Below are 12,605 nucleotides of genomic sequence, written 5' to 3'. Positions count from 1 at the left end.
CTCTGTCTCTCTCTCTGACAAATAAATAAATAAATAAATAAATAAATAAATAAAATCTGAGGGAAAAAAAGGAAAAAGAAAAGTGATCTAGAACCATCTCTTTAACCAGGTGATCAAAATTAGCATCACCAATAATTGGACATTCTGCATCATGTGCTTTATGATATGCAGATAAGTACACATCCGTTCTAGGATATTTTTGCTAAAATTGTTTAACCCTAACACCCTAATCTAAGTAGGCAAAAACAATCACACAAATCCAAATGGAGGACATTTTTATAAGATAACTGGCCTGAGCTTGTCAAAAAAGCCCATTTAATGGGGAAAAAAAAACCACCCACAAAACCATTAAGGCTTCTGTTCTAAATTAAAAGAGATTAAAGAGGCATAACTCCATGTACAAACCATGCGTGTTGTGTGTAAAGAGAAACAGAAGGTGGCAAATGTGACAAAGTGGTGGCTCCGCCAAAGGGCACACAATTCTTTCACCTTTTCTTCAGGCTGGGGCGGGCAGGAAGTAAAGCTGAAGCACCCAACCTCAAGGGTTAGAATAAGAGCCACAGAATAAACCTAAGTGAGCGTGAGGAAAGGGGAAAGAGCAGAAATCCATGACATAGAAACAAGTAACAATGAGGAAGAATGACAACAAAGAGCTGGCGCTCTGAAGACTAATAAAGAAATATCTACCAAGACTGACAGGACTCAAAGAAGGAGAAAGCGTAATAATATTAGATATAAAAAGGGACATAAGGGGGATAGTCAAGATTACAAACAAGGCAATTCTGCAAATAACTCTGTGTGATAAACTTGAAACCACAGATAAAATGAGGAAATAGGAAAATACTTTTCCTTGGAAGTATCACTGACTCAAGAACAGAAACCTGAACAATCTATTATCGACAAAAATCTAGAGTTAAAAATCTTCCCACCCGGGGTGCCTGGGTGGCTCAGTCGGTTGAGCGTCTGACTCTTGATTTCAGCTCAGGTCATGATCTCAGGGTCAGGAGATTGAGCCCCTAGTCAGCTCTGAGCTGAGGGTGGAGCCTGCTTAGGATTCTCTCTCTCCCTCTGTCCCTTCCCTGTACATGCTCTCTCGCTCTTAAAAAAAAAAGTATAAAAAATCTTCCCACCCACCCTAAAAATGCCAGGCAAGTTGGTTTTACAGCAAGTTTTACCAAAAATTTTAGAAATGCAAAATTCCAATCTGGTACAAACACTTGTGATGAAAATAGAGAACACCCTCTAACTCATTTTAAAAGGTTGGCATAACCTTGATATAAAAAGACAAGGGCAGCATGGGAAAGAAAAAACTTAAACCACCTCACTTATGAGCCTGAATGCCAAAATGCTCCCAAATATCAGACAATCAAATCCAGCAATATGTTGAAAAATAGATCATGACTGTTTTATTCCAGGAATGCAAGGGTTTTACGGTGAGAAACGGTCAAGGTCTCTTACCACGTTTACAGGTTCAAGGAGAAAAAACACGGGGCTAGCTCAGACTGCTGCTACGTGTGCCCTTGGCACATGCATACGGGCGGCTGGATGGGGAGGGAGGAGGTGGGTGGGGAAGCTCGGTGGAAACAACCTGCTGTAGGGTTGGTGTTACACATGCAGAGGCCCAAGGGCCACAAGTCCAAAACCTAACTGCAGGAGGTGTCGGTACTCTTAGGTGACCAGTCATCCAGACTGGCCACGATATGGAGGAAAAGAGGCTTTTAGAACACTCAGCTCACTTGGGGAGACTATTCACTCATGGTTGGAATCTGCCACTAAGTTGGGAGGAGAGAAGTGGAATTCAGCTTCAGAGAATGGCCAACAGGAGGACTCTGCAGAACACAAGGACTCTCCTTCCACCAGGATTCTAAGCTACAACCCACAGGAGCTAAATGGCTTATAAGAGATGGAGAAGTGGAGATGAAAAGGTTTTGGGGGGGGGGGAATAGGGGCTATTAGGTAAATCACACAATCACTGAGGGCTAGAGAAAAAAAAATAAGGCCAGGCTTACAGATAAAATGCCAAAAAAAAAAAAAAAAAATCACACAGATCCACATGACTAAGTGGGTAACAGCCAAAGGAGTACTTAGAGGAAAATTTGTAGCCATAAATACGTTCGAAAACAAGACTGAAATGAAGCATGCAGCTCAGTAAGGTAGAAATGAGCAAATAAACCCAAAGAAACAGAAGGAAACGGCCAATAATGCAGGCAGACATCTTGCAAAGTTAGTCAAAGAAAATAAAATCCACAGAATACCGGACAAATGTTTTTTGGTTTTATCTGCTCTCACCTTGTCTGCTTATTCCGGTAAAAGAACCACTCTCTTCCCTGGGAAGCATGTGTTGTACGTACGGATCAGGCTTGGCTCATCTTGCCTCTTACCCCATCCTCCTTATTCAGCCCTGGCCACAGCACTTGCTCAGGAGAGGGCTGGTGACCCAAGACGACCAAATGGTCTTCCGTGAAATACACAGATGCTTACGAAGGACCTCTTTGTCCATTAGGACTGAGTGTAAAGTGGAGCTTCCTGAAGAAAACGATGGGAGGGAGACAGAGATTGGTCCACCTAGCAAAGTGGAGATAATCCAAGAAAGAAATGAGAGGGAGTCCTGACGAAATCATGCTGGCTCTGGATCAGCTCTGCCTAGAGGTGTTCTCTTAGATTTTGGTCAATGAGCCCTAGTTTGCTTCTGTTATTTGGGAGTTAAATTTTGACACTTATAGGTAAGAAAGTCCCAAGTAATACAAATACTATGCATTACCCTTTTGCCTGAAAAAGCTTAAACACACATGAACTACGATTAAAAAAATATAAAGTGCCAAATGGACTTAAGGATAGGGAACCTGAATAGACAAAAGGCCACAGAATTAAAAGGCAGGCAAATAGCTACCCCTTAAAAAGGAACCAAACACAGATGTTTTTATAAATAAAGTCTACCAAACTTTGAAGCAACAAGTAACTCCTGTTCTACAAATTATTCAAGAACAAAGAAAAAGATTAAATGTCTCCAAGTCCGTTCTACAAGGCTAGCATAAGGCTGTTACCAAATCGGGAAAGGGAGATCATTAAAATAAGAAGTGAAATTGTCCCAGAAGTAAATATAAAAATCCTAAAGAAATAAACTCTAAAACTAAGTGGGGCTTATGTGAGATTGCAAGGATAGCTCAATACAAGGAAGCCTGTCTGTGGAAAGCAGCACAATAATAAAAGGAAGTCTTTTGGTTCTCTCAACAGGCGGCGAAATCCATCACTTCTGGTTATCTCAATAGGCAGCGAGATCCATCACTATAAATAAAGGGGAAAAGCCTTCAGTAAGCGAGGAACAGAAGGAAACATTTTTAGCCCAATGAAGGTTATCTACCAGACACCTAAAGCAAGAATTGTGTTACATGACTCATGAGAACAGTTCCCACAGGGAGGAAAATGAGGGTGCCACCCAACAATATACTGGAGGCCCCGGCCTCCATGACCCCTAAAAAGAAACAAGTATAAAGGATAAAGCTACCACCAGTAGGACATGACTGGACTGCCCAGAGAGCCAAGAGAATCAACTGAAAAACTATTAGCACAAAAGAATTCCATTAGAGGGCGCCTGGGTGGCTCAGTCAGTTAAGTGTCTGCCTTTGGCTCAGATCATGATCCCAGGGTCCTGAGATCGGGCCCCACATCAGGCTCCCTGCCCAGCGAGGAGTCAGCTTCTCCCTTTCCCTCTGCCCCCCCCTCCTGCTTGTGCTCTCTCGCTCTGTCAAATAAATAAACAGAATCTTAAAAAAATTTTTTTGATTAGATCAACTAGGGGAACAAAGACAGCTTTCCTAAATGCCAGTTGATAGTCAGAGATGTAATTTCAAAATATCCCATTCATAACAACAAATGACTAAAATTCCTAGTACTAAATTGAACCAGAAATGTGAAAGACCCATATGAAGACAACCTTACAAAAGCACATACACACACCATTTCTGGATAGGAAAATTCAAAACTGTTAAGATAGCATTTTTCTCCACATCAAACTATGAGATTGAAAACCCTGCCAATGAAAATCTCAACAGGATTTTTAAATGGAAATCGACAAGTTCCTTCTAGAGTTCTTATGTAAGAAAAAATATGAAATTTTCAAGGAACAGTGGGGCAGGGTGAGAGAGCTATGAGATTACCAGTCATGCCATAAAATATGGTATGTACACATACATCAACGGAGCAGATGAGAAACTGCAAAAAGAGACCCATATGTATGCAGGAATTTAGTTTATTTTAAAGTTTAAATCTGTAAAGCATGACCCATTCAATAGATGATATAGAGACAAATGACTACCCCTTTAGAAAAAAAAAGTTGCCTCCCATAAAAAATAAACTTCAGATGAGTTAAGGATATGTATGTGTGTGTATAACTTGTCTGAAATTTATTTTTTGTAATATATACACATACGCACAAATATATAGACATGTATATTTTTAAAGCTATACTAAGCTAATATAAAGGAAAGTGAACAAGGAGCAGAAAAATGAAGTGGTAGCTGGAGAGGATGTGCGATGAGCGACAGGTCTTTCAGACTGTGTTTTAGATGGGGGATTCCATAGCACCTTTGACACTAACATACCTACAGAGGATGGCAAAAAACAAAACTCACATAAACTCCTTACTCAAGAGGACAGACAAGCTCCAAAGCACAAGAGAAAAGGTTTAAGTCCCACTGGATTACATGGGGAAGTTAAAGACAAGACAATCTATAAGCACATTTGTAGGGCTGGTAACGAGGAGGTGAGAGTTCCCTCCAATGGCTATCATTTCTTAATGAAGTATGTGGTGAACACCTAACAGGGGAAGGGGGAAATTGATAGACAACATACAAGTTTTGAAATAGGACATCCCAGAGATCTGCTAGGCAGTGCTGTGTGTCCACCTGAGGTTTGTAAATATGAATTTAAGGTGAGTTAGGTTGGCTGTTTTCTCTAGTAGTTACTTGAGCACAGGCACAGAAGTGAATGGCTGGGTTGCCCAGGGTTAGATCTAACTAGATAAATACAGGTGAGGGAAACAAGGTTGAGTGGAGGGTGTGGACGGAATCGATGTTGCACAAGGAGGGAAGTGAAGATAGGACAATAATGGGAAGAATGTGTGGGGGGAGGGGCTGTGGATGAAGATACAGAGGAGGTAGTTGAGCAAATAAGCAACAAAGCCAGGAGGTGGTGATTGTACAGATATTTGAATTCAAGAGGGGCTGCAATTCCTATCAATGGCAGGGGTGCAAGGAGTGACCGAGGTAGGCAGCAGGCCTGGAATGGAAGACAAGGAACTAGGGGGTCACAGTGTTGAACAGAACCACCCATGGGATGGAGAAAATGGCAGCAGAAGCAGGGGTGGAAGACTCTAAGCCAGGAGATAAGCTGTTCAATGTCTGAACAGTGGTTAGAAGATCAATGCCAACAATGAAGGCGTATATAACCAGAAATAAAAGCTTCAAAAGATGACGTGGTTTGCAGGAGAGCTGAGGAGTAATGGTCTGATTAGCCACAAAGAGGCCACCAAGCAGAAGATGTACACAGCAGTATGGAGGTGGGCACTCCTGCAGTCACGGTGACTAGAAAGCCAGAAAAAGCAGCTTACGAGGCACGATGAAATTCGTCCTGAGTGTCTCTTAGAGGCAGGGGGCACTAGGTCCTAGAGCTGTGTTCCTGAATGCCTGAGTCAGTATTAATTGCAAGCTGGCAATACAGAGGGATTGCTCCCAGTTATTATTAAATACATGCAAGAAGGCACAGCACATGGCCTGGTGCTTACTGAGTGCCCAATGAGAGAGAGAATCTAGGAAACGTTCCAGCCATTCCCATTTCCTGCTCGTTTAGGACTTGCACCTGAGGGACCCACCAAGAAGCAGTTTTTAACTTCACCACAAGACCCTCCTCCCTCCAGAGAGCCACTCAGACACCAGCACAAGTCATCACCCACCAGGGGTTTAATTCTCCTTGAGAAAAAGGTCAGTTCAGAGAAGGGCCCTGGCTTGTCCCCCATCCTGGGGGGAAGATCTGCAGAGCACCCTGAGAATGTCCAAGCTCAGAGGAGCCAAGAACTAGTCTCTGAGCAAGAGAAGTGGGTCCAGGGACTCAGGCTGCCTCCTCCTCTTCGCTCTCCTCCTCGCTCTCGTGATACTGTCTGCGGTTGGTGTTAACAAAGAGGTCAGAATCATCTTCAGAGCTGGACTCTTCTCCTGATGACTGTGGCTCCGCTGGGAGTTCTGGCTGAGTCTGTCTGCGTGGCGGAAAAGGGACAGGGTTAATCCAATGCCCTCTGGAAAACTAGATCTGCAATCAAGGAGCCCCACAAAGGAGGACCACATGGCCAAGAAAAACTATCTAAAGACTACCTCACATCCCACCTCAAAAGTTTGTTAAAACCACTGGTTTTAATAATAAGGATTCTACAACCACCAACTAACACTAAGTGGACTCACACCACATACCAAGTATTATACTAAGCAATTTTACAAACATTAACTCCTTTAATCCTCACAAAGCTCCCACTTTATAGATGTGGAAATCCAGGCTTAAGAGATCAAGTAACCTGCTTAAAATCATGCATTTACAAGTGGCAATGCCATGATCTTAACCCAGGACATCGGACCTTCAAGCCGTACTCATAACCACGTATTTAGGAGCGCCCACCAGGGACACTACATAGGAAGAAAGAATGTTTCTATTTCCCCCTCAAGGCACCAAGGCCTGAACCCGTATTTTTTTGTCGTAAGGCTTCTCACCTATTCCTGTTGTTGTTGTGTTTCTCGGCCACTTCTGAGAAGGCCTCAGGCCTGTGCCAAGAGAAGAGCCAGGGTCAGAAAGGATGGAAAACTCGATCAGCAAAAAAGCTGTTTTGAGCTATCCCTGCCTGGGATGCCATGATCTTCCCTCCTCCAATTTCACAGCTAGGAAGTCAGTCTCCCCAGAAATGAGGCAACCAATGACCAAGGGGACTACCCTACCAGAGCCCTTCCTTCTGCAGAGAGCGCACATGGTCTTTGCAGAGCACAAAGGAGATCTCGGCCTTCACTTTTTCTCCCTCTTCAATGGGGTCAACAATGAGGAAGTCCCCTGCAGGTAAGAGAGAACAAAAAACACAGTAGATCCTGCTTGTAGTGGGGAAAGCCAAGCTCACAGGAAATAGCTATCTCCTAGAGGGTTGCCTCTCTCACCTCTCTTGATCCAGATGTTCTTACGGTATTTGGAGGGCATGCTCACCAAGAAGCGCTGCCCTTGGGCTGTCTCCACTTCATGCAGATTGTTCCCTGGGGTCCTGAGTACCTGGTCCAAGAGAGACCAAGAACTAGTCAGCCTCATCAGTCAGCTCAAATATCCAGTAAGCTGTGCTGCACCCTACCCCCACCCTAGGGGCCCAAGGGGAGTAGAAGAATGGGGAGGCAGAGCAGCTTGTGCCCAGTGCCACTCACCCTCACGATTTGCTGCTCGTCAGAGGGCACCATGTGCTCCCCCAGCACCTCCTTCACCACATGCTTCCTCTTGGTGGCCTGAGACATGCTGGGTCCTGTCCAAGGGGGGTGAGGGATGCAGAGACTGTCAGCTCCTCCTCCTGAGTTTCTTGGATGGCCAGTTCAGAACCTGGGACTGTTCTGAAGATGGAGAGAGACCTTTTACTGAGGAGTGACTGTTTCCTGGTTAAGAACGTGAACTCCAAAACCTAATTACTAGGATTCAAATCCTACCTTGGCTATTTACTAGCTGTTCTTCTCTAGCTTCAGAGACAAATAGTAGCTAACTCCTATCACTGTTAGTAGAATAAAATAATGCAAACTAAGCATCGTGTACAGTGTATATACATAAAGTACAGTGTATGGCACATAAAAACAACTCATGTTAGGGGTGCCTGGGTGGCTCAGTCGGTTAAGCCTCTACCTTTGGCTCAGGTCATGATTCCAGGGTGCGCTCCCTGCTCAGTGGGGAGTCTGCTTCTCCTTCTCCCTCTGCCCCTCCACTTGCTTGTGCTCTCTCTCTTATAAATAAAATCTTAAAAAAAAAAACCCTCATGTTATTCGTACTGGCATAATCACAGAAACTAAATACATGTTCTTTTTTTTTTTTTTAAAGATTTTATTTATTTATTTGAGAGAGAGAATGAGAGAGAGAGAGCACATGAGAGGGAGGAGGGTCAGAGGGAGAAGCAGACCCCCTGCTGAGCAAGGAGCCCGATATGGGACTCGATCCTGGGACTCCAGGATCATGACCTGAGCCGAAGGCAGTCGCTTAACCAACTGAGTCACCCAGGCGCCCTAAATACATGTTCTACAGAAGTCATGCTGGCAATCTCTGGGGAAGGAATGCCTGATAAACTGTATTTTCCTCAACACGTTTGGACATTCTACATGTAGCACAGCCACACCCCACAGATGCTCAGTTGTTTGTTTGTTTTTAAACACACTACAGTCAGAAGCCAGTTAGGAGACGCAGAGCGATGGTCCAAGCCAGGAACGAGTTAATAAAACATCGGGTAAGCCGGCTTGGTCGGCTGTATCGGCTAGATTTCTGACGTGGGTACTGAGAAGACAAGGACTGGTACCACCGAGGCTGATGGTTTCCAAAAGCAAACTCCGAAGTGTCACCTCTAGCTGCCGTCCCCTGCCCTCCTGCCTCCCTATGCTAGAGCAAAGAAAGACGCTCAGAGACCCACACTTACTCTCTGGCCCTCGTCTTCCACGGGCGCTGCCCGAACGACCTCGTTCTCCAGGTTGGACGCTGACAGCGGCTCGCCCACGACTCACTCCGGAGCTGAGTCAACGAGGGCACAGAAAAGGGGCCTTCCGGCGGTCAGGACGCTGGCGTGGACATAGACTCAAGCCCCCCGCGCCTCCGACTCCTACCCGACTCCTCCAGGCCCGTGGCAACGAGGACTACGCGAGCCCTCCCGAGTCGGACCCTTCCGAGCATCGTACTTCCGGCGCTAACTCGGAAGCCTATCGGCCACCTTCCCCTGCCTTGTCCGTCCCTCTAACTCTTCCCCTCGCCGGGTCGGCCAAGGCTAAGTTCTTGAGTTCCCGATGCCGCGTAGCGGGGAATGGAGTTTTCTCGAAGGCTTCAGCTCCCTGAGACCGGACATGCTGCCCGAGAAGCGAGACCATAGAAGGCAGCCAGGCTTCCCGCGAGGCAACCCGAAAGCGGTGCCTACTAAGGACTCTGTTGAGGTCGAGAGGGCCTCATCTCTATGGCTCTATGCGGCTAGAAGTGCCCAATTCGGAATTTTTTAAAAGGAGGCTCTTGAGGCGACCCGGAAGCGGAAGTGGAAGAAAGTTCTAGTGGGTTGTATCGGTGGGAGCAGCCGGGTGGCGGGAAGAGCCGTTACAGGAGCCGGAGCTGCCGGTGAGCGCTCGCCGCGGAGCAGGGCCTGAGCTAGAGGCGGGCGGGGGTGCGGGGAGGAGGGCAAGAAAGGGGCCTTGGCCCCGTAGCGAGCCAGAGGATGCGCCCTCAGAGAGGGCCCGGGCCGCTGTGCGGGGAGAGGGCGGGGCGCGGCGCGGCGGCGCGTGGAGGGGGCGGGGCGGGGCCTGTGGGCGGGGCGGGGCGGGACTCCAAGCAGGGACTCCGAGGGGCTGAAGGAGCAGGTGTGCGCGCTCCGGTCCGCGCGCTCTCGCTCTGTGAGCGGTGCGTGTGGGCGAGCGGGCCCGAGAGACCTTTCCTTTGCCTTTCAGGCGGTGGAGCCGCTCCAGGCGGGTTCAGTGCCTTCTTAGTCCCCCAAGGTCACAGAGGGAGTGACAGCTTCAGGGAGGGCCCCGGCTACCGACTCTGGGAAATCTTCCCACTACCCCGCCTGCGCCACCTGAGCGGGCAGGCTGGTTTTTCCTCTGGGGCAGCACGAAAACCCAGTTCCCGCAGAGAACCATTCTTGTGCGTAGCAGGGAAAAGGCTCTTCTTGGACCTCAGTTCTCACATCCGTGAACTGAGGAGAGTTGAGTTAGCAGCCCTGATGGCTGGTTTCGCTTTCTCTTAACAACATTGCACTGGGCCCTTGGGAGTTCCCGGTTTTCAGCCCTAACTACCTTTTCTTGGGATTCCCAGATTAAGCTGATCAAGATGACAACCTCCCAAAAGCACCGAGACTTCGTGGCAGAGCCCATGGGGGAAAAGCCCGTGGGGAGCCTGGCCGGGATTGGTGAAGTCTTGGGCAAGAAGCTGGAGGAAAGGGGCTTTGACAAGGTGTGGGGTGGCTGCATGCACCTGGGAAGGGCTGGGGGTGGCGGACTACCATATTTCCTGGCACTTTGGGGTTGAGGAAAGTGAGTGTAGCTGTTGGGGGTGGCGAGTGGCGTGTGATCTGAAGAGACAGCCCCAGCCTGCCCTACTTCCAAGGCTCATGTGCTTTGAATGCCATAAAAGTGGCCTCCCTGTTCTTTCTTGGTCCCACAGAGCAATAAGCAGCATGCCCTTTACTTTGCCTGTTTTGCAGGCCTATGTGGTCCTTGGCCAGTTTTTGGTGCTAAAGAAAGACGAAGATCTCTTCCGGGAATGGCTGAAGGACACATGTGGTGCCAATGCCAAGCAGTCCCGGGACTGCTTCGGGTGCCTTCGAGAGTGGTGTGACGCCTTCTTGTGAGGCTCTCTCGGGGAGCCCCCAGTCCCTAGCCCCAGCATTGAGTCTCCAGAGTTTGCAGCCGCATGGGGACTCCTCCCTTGTCCTCTACAAAGGAAGAGATTGCTGTTGTTGTACTCACTTCTGATGTACTTCAAGGTCTTTTGGGAATTCTCTCCCCTCACCATTTCAACTTTTTTGAAATTCTCGCTCTTGCATGCATCTCCCTTCTTCCCCTCCCAGTTTCGTGTCAACAATTATCAGCTTTTCCGAGTGGATTCCTGGCCCTTCCTTCACCCCCTGCCCCCACTGGTCTGTTTTATGCTATTTGGCTCCTTTTTTGGCAGAATAGTCACTGTCCTTGTAAAGTTTTTTAAATCAATAAAGTCAGTGGCTTTCATGACTGGGCTTCATGTGTTGAAAAGCAGGTGGGCTGGGACTTCCCCAGGGACTGATCAGGTCTGCCACACTCCATATCAGTGCAGATCGAAACTGGCAGCTTCCTTCCCACTCTGGAGGGCAGCCACCCTAGCCACATGGGCCTCAGGCGGGTGCCTTGGAGTGTCCCTTAGTAATCTGGCAGAGAGTGTGGGTTGATCCCTTCCTGGGATCTGGGTGGGCTGTGATGTTCCAGATGTCAGCCGAGTCAACAGCTGGGCTAGGCAGCACCTGGTGGAAAAGTCAGTGGGAGTCGGATACCAGGAAGAGGGTGGATCAAATGTGGGTTGGAGTTCACCTGCCAAATGTCATGTGCTCACCTGGCCTCTGGGAGGAGTGGGCAGGACTCTGGTTGTCTGCCTGGCGCTCTCTTAGGGAGGCAGAAAGAGCATGGACATCACAGCTAGGGGGGCTCGAGTGAGCTACACTTTTGTTGGGTACGTTTTTGTGCTGGTCTTTGTTGAACACTCAGTATGAACCAGGCTCATGGCTAAGATCTTTGTAAACGTTTTTTTCTCCCACAGTAATAAGTAATTGTTTTCTCTTTTATAGGTGAGGAAACCAGAGGCTCAGAAAGACTGAGTAATTTGACTGGATTTACTGCTAGGAAGGAGCCAGGTTGGTTCTCAAAATGTAACTCAAAACCCATGTACCTGAGGGCCCTTTGTTCCCTGGTCATGTCACTTGGCCTCTCCGAGCCTCTGTTTCCCCACTTGGAAGATGAGGTGGTAAGATCAGATGAAATGCTAGCTGTGTCGCACCCAGTCCTGCTTGGATTTCATTCCTTCCGCGGAGCATCGTTGAGGAACTACTTGCTTACAGAATTTTCCTCAGAGGGTTTACAGTCCTGTGAGGAGAGAATGACAGATATTAAGTGCAAAAATTGGGAAACCATGAGGAGTTTCTTGTTATCTCAGAGTAGGGAAAATTTGATAAATAAACTCCATTAATAGAAATTTTGTTTGTCTGGGGCGCCTGGGTGGCTCAGTTGGTTAAGCGACTGCCTTCGGCTCAGGTCATGATCCTGGAGTCCCTGGATCGAGTCCCGCATCAGGCTCCCTGCTCGGGCTCCCTGCTCGGCAGGGAGCCTGCTTCTCCCTCTGACCCTCCCCCCTCTCATGTGCTCTCTCTCTCTCTCTCTCTCATTCTCTCTGTCTCAAATAAATAAATAAAATCTTTAAAAAAAAAAAAAAAGGAAATTTTGTTTGTCTAAAGAGACCAGGAAGAGGGTGGCGACGCTAACCTAGGGTGGGAAAGGATATTGGCAGTACACATCAGCAACACGGGACTGCATCCAGGGAAGGTACCTATGATGAAGACGAAGCAGACAACACAGTAGAGAGAGTAAAAGACCCGTAAGGTGGTCACGAGAGGAATACCCAGATGGTGAATAAGCTCTGGAAATGGTGGTCGGTCACAGCGGTAATCGGAAACGCAAATGAGATGGCATTGTACACACACGGGCAAAAATTCTAAAGTCAAACAATACTAAGTGCTGATAAGGGAATGGAGCAACAGGTTCTGCCATCTAGCTGGTGGGAGTGTAAATTGGCCTGAACCCTTGGGGAAACAGTTGGGCGTTTTCTAGTAAAGTTGAAGA

General features: G+C 47.5%; 2 protein-coding genes across 3 annotated transcripts; one reads left to right on the top strand and one right to left on the bottom strand.

The window, feature by feature from the left end:
- Nucleotides 1-4,402: 4,402 nt before the first annotated feature.
- EIF1AD (eukaryotic translation initiation factor 1A domain containing) lies at nt 4,403-8,975 on the bottom strand. Its single transcript, XM_021685555.1, has 6 exons — nt 8,684-8,975; nt 7,443-7,622; nt 7,188-7,296; nt 6,978-7,086; nt 6,756-6,806; nt 4,403-6,250 (listed from the first exon to the last, which is right to left on the bottom strand). Exons 2-6 carry the CDS (start codon nt 7,527-7,529, stop codon nt 6,106-6,108), a joined length of 501 nt encoding a protein of 166 aa, XP_021541230.1. The 5' UTR covers nt 7,530-7,622; nt 8,684-8,975; the 3' UTR covers nt 4,403-6,105.
- Nucleotides 8,976-9,268: 293 nt separating this feature from the next.
- BANF1 (BAF nuclear assembly factor 1) lies at nt 9,269-10,970 on the top strand. 2 transcript variants are annotated; one of them, XM_021685556.1, is made up of 3 exons: nt 9,269-9,363; nt 10,057-10,194; nt 10,445-10,970. In XM_021685556.1, exons 2-3 carry the CDS (start codon nt 10,072-10,074, stop codon nt 10,589-10,591), a joined length of 270 nt encoding a protein of 89 aa, XP_021541231.1. In that variant the 5' UTR covers nt 9,269-9,363; nt 10,057-10,071; the 3' UTR covers nt 10,592-10,970. The 2 variants fall into 2 exon arrangements, with proteins under 2 accessions (XP_021541231.1, XP_021541232.1); XM_021685557.1 differs by lacking the exon at nt 9,269-9,363 and adding an exon at nt 9,579-9,642.
- The last annotated feature ends 1,635 nt before the right edge of the window (nt 10,971-12,605 follow it).

The sequence above is a fragment of the Neomonachus schauinslandi genome, chromosome 11 (genome assembly GCF_002201575.2).
Source record: "Neomonachus schauinslandi chromosome 11, ASM220157v2, whole genome shotgun sequence".
Taxonomy (NCBI): domain Eukaryota; kingdom Metazoa; phylum Chordata; class Mammalia; order Carnivora; family Phocidae; genus Neomonachus; species Neomonachus schauinslandi.
This window is presented reverse-complemented; position numbering and strand designations above follow the sequence as displayed.

Coding starts and splice junctions, on each gene's coding strand:
- EIF1AD (XM_021685555.1), bottom strand. CDS start 7,529: ATGTCTCAGGCCACCAAGAGGAAGCATGTGGTGAAGGAGGTGCTGGGG. Junction 6,807..6,977: donor CTGCAGAAGGAAGGGCTCTG/GTAGGGTAGTCC, acceptor CTCTTGGCACAG/GCCTGAGGCCTTCTCAGAAG. Junction 6,251..6,755: donor CACAACAACAACAGGAATAG/GTGAGAAGCCTT, acceptor TCCGCCACGCAG/ACAGACTCAGCCAGAACTCC.
- BANF1 (XM_021685556.1), top strand. CDS start 10,072: ATGACAACCTCCCAAAAGCACCGAGACTTCGTGGCAGAGCCCATGGGG. Junction 10,195..10,444: donor AGGAAAGGGGCTTTGACAAG/GTGTGGGGTGGC, acceptor CCTGTTTTGCAG/GCCTATGTGGTCCTTGGCCA.